Source organism: Nicotiana sylvestris, chromosome 7, assembly GCF_000393655.2.
Source record: "Nicotiana sylvestris chromosome 7, ASM39365v2, whole genome shotgun sequence".
Lineage (NCBI taxonomy): Eukaryota > Viridiplantae > Streptophyta > Magnoliopsida > Solanales > Solanaceae > Nicotiana > Nicotiana sylvestris.
The window spans coordinates 117,340,424-117,343,218 of NC_091063.1; the positions used below are offsets into that span (position 1 = coordinate 117,340,424).

Here is a 2,795-nt window from a genome sequence, read left to right on the forward strand (position 1 = left end):
ACCATTCTAAAAAAAATAATAAATAAATCAAGTGATGTTTTTGTTGTCAAAAACAACCGAATGTTCCCGAAAGGGACGGCGGAAAGCTGACATTGCATAAACGGTCATCTTTGGTCATCGTTTTTTATTTTTGACCGGTTGATCCTCGCAGCCTTAAAATCTTCGTTCCCGAAGTGCTAAAAGGCCGCATTTGAAAACCGAGTCCATTATTTTGAAAACAAAATCTTTTTTTTTTTTAAAAAAACATAGATAGTTTTATTTTTTGAGTCTAATAAAAGTTTTTCGTTGGTGTAATCACCTTAATAAATGTGCAGGATGAGCACGATACAAAACAAACCCTTTTCAATAATGACCAAGATCCCTTTTGAGTTACGATTATGGTGGACTGACCTAGGCAAGGAAGGGCAAGGCAAAGTAAAGAAATATCTGAAAGATCTCCCGGATTTAGTAGACATCCAGCCTCGGGGTGATATTATCAGATCATTGGTCACTTGCTGGGATTCACCACACAATGTATTTCATTTCTCGGACTTTGAGCTCACCCCGACATTGGAAGAAATAGCGGGATACATCGGAAGTGATGAAGCTCCGTTAAGGTTCAAGTACTTGATTGCTCCTAGGGCCGTCACGGTACACCGGTTTCTGGATTTCCTAAAAATACCCCGAACATTTCACCATCCCGATCTCGCCAAAGGTTTCTGCAGTCTCCGCCTCATATATGCTAGATACGGCCACGTGGGCGTGTTCAACAAGCCAGACTACAAACTATGCAGTAGAGGTAACCGACAAAAGTGGGATTAACACAGGCTGGTAGCTTTTATGATAGCTTTTTTGGGCCTTATAGTGTTCCCAAGGAAAGACGGAAACATCGATCTAAAAGTAGTTGGGGTCGTCAGTACCTTGCTCACCCATGATAAGAGTACTCTGGCGCCTATGATTGTGGCTGACATCTTCCGGGCTCTCACTATTTGCCGAGCCGGGGGCGACTTTTTCAAAGGATATAACCTATTGTTGCAAATATGGATGACCGATCATTTGTGCCACCGCTCCCCGCTCTTGGGTTACGGTTCGCCCGAGAAGACTTGTATTGGAGAATTCTACACAAGAATCGAAAGGGTTAGTCTGCCCGAGGGAGTCACAGCTTGGACGTCATTCTTCTGAACTCTCACTGCCGACAAAATTCAGTGGACGCTCGGATGGCTGCCGATTGAGGAAATTATATACATGCCGGCAACCAGGCCCCACTTTCTGTTGATGAGACTTAAAAGCATCCAACCCTATGCACCGTATCGGGATTTGAGGCAACTTGGGAGGTTTCAAGTAGTGCCAAAAGATGAAGACTTGAGTACTCAAGTGGTTGAAATCAGTCCGAACGGTCGGTTCCCCGAAGAAGAAGTTCGCCAGATCTGGAGTGAGTGTCAACATCTAACGGCAAACACTTGTGTGTTGGATACAGCTAAAGGAGAAGTCTCCCCGGGGTATCACGCTTAGTTTAGGGGTGACATGCCTTGCGAGAGACCAGCTAAAAGACCTCATCTCAGAGATTTCGCTGAGTCATCTCAGGAGCAATGGAACTGGTTAGCAAAGGAGAAAGATTATCGGACAGAGATCGGTGAGTTGAAACAACAGGTTGAAAGTCTGAAATTCAATAACAGTATGCAGGTCGCTGCAGATCAAGGCGAAAAGAATAGATTGGCCCAAGAAAATGAAGAACTTGGGGCCCAAATCCAGAAATTGAGAATGGCTTTTGATAAACAACCAAGGAGTCGATCAGACGAGCAGTTGATAAAAGGGCTGAGAAGTGAAGTTAGGGAATGGCGAGATGGTTTAGAAGAGTATGAAAACGTCATGGCAGAGCTCAAAGTACAATGGATAACAAGAGCAGATAAGCATCACCGATACTTGAATCAATTGAAACACAACCACGAGAAAACTCTTGCCAACATGAAGAGAAAAGTGGCTACACTTGAGGTTAAAGCAGTTGAGCAGGCCGAGGATTTCCAAATCGAAAGCAGACACTGTTACGACTTGTTGGCCCAAATGGAAGTAGAAGTGCGGCAACTGAAGAATCAGCATATGCAGGATTATCAGGCGTTAAAAACATGCAGTGATCAGATAAAACGCTTGCTTATAGAAAAGAGGAGAACCAGAGATAAGATTAGGACCATTGCCCCCGCCATTATCAGAAGGTGTCTACGGTGCGAAAACATGACCAGCATTACCGTTCTCTCGGCAGTAATGGTTTATGTCAAGCAGACCATGCATGAGCTGGAACAACTCTAAAGGGATCTCACACATAAGACCGCGGCGAGGCCGAACGATGCCCCGCGAGTGCCAATTCTCGAAACCTTGATGTATTCATAGGTCGAGTCTGCATCTTAGCATCTTCTGTCCGTCTTTTCGCATCAGGGTGCATTAGTCTGTTTGAGTCTGTACTTATTTTCAAGGTTTGTTTATTTTCCCTTTTTTCAAATTTTGGTTGTAATGGATTGCTTCAGTAATAAAATGTGTGCTTCTTTTACACTCCTCTATCCCGAACTACGCAAGATCTGATTCACGCGGCATCGTGATACGTAGGCAATCCTCATCGGATCCGGTCACATTTTTTACTACAAATAATGAAAACAATAATAATAGAAGAAAAAAAACAAAGAAAGAAAAATGGTGATAAATAAAAGGAAAGCCTAAGGAGAAGCCAGAATGACGCATGTCTTTGTTGCAAGCATGTAGAAACTCACCTAAATGTATAGGTGCATCACACCCCAATGTGAGATTACCTGTCTGTTATTTGTTTC

At 43.3% G+C, this 2,795-nt stretch overlaps 1 protein-coding gene across 1 annotated transcript; it reads left to right on the forward strand.

The window, feature by feature from the left end:
- The first annotated feature begins 1,503 nt into the window (after window positions 1-1,503).
- Window positions 1,504-2,283, forward strand: LOC138873672 (uncharacterized). The gene has a single exon (XM_070152148.1). The coding sequence runs from the start codon at window positions 1,504-1,506 to the stop codon at window positions 2,281-2,283; it is 780 nt and encodes a 259-aa protein (XP_070008249.1).
- Window positions 2,284-2,795: the final 512 nt, after the last annotated feature.

Coding starts and splice junctions, on each gene's coding strand:
- LOC138873672 (XM_070152148.1), top strand. CDS start 1,504: ATGCCTTGCGAGAGACCAGCTAAAAGACCTCATCTCAGAGATTTCGCT.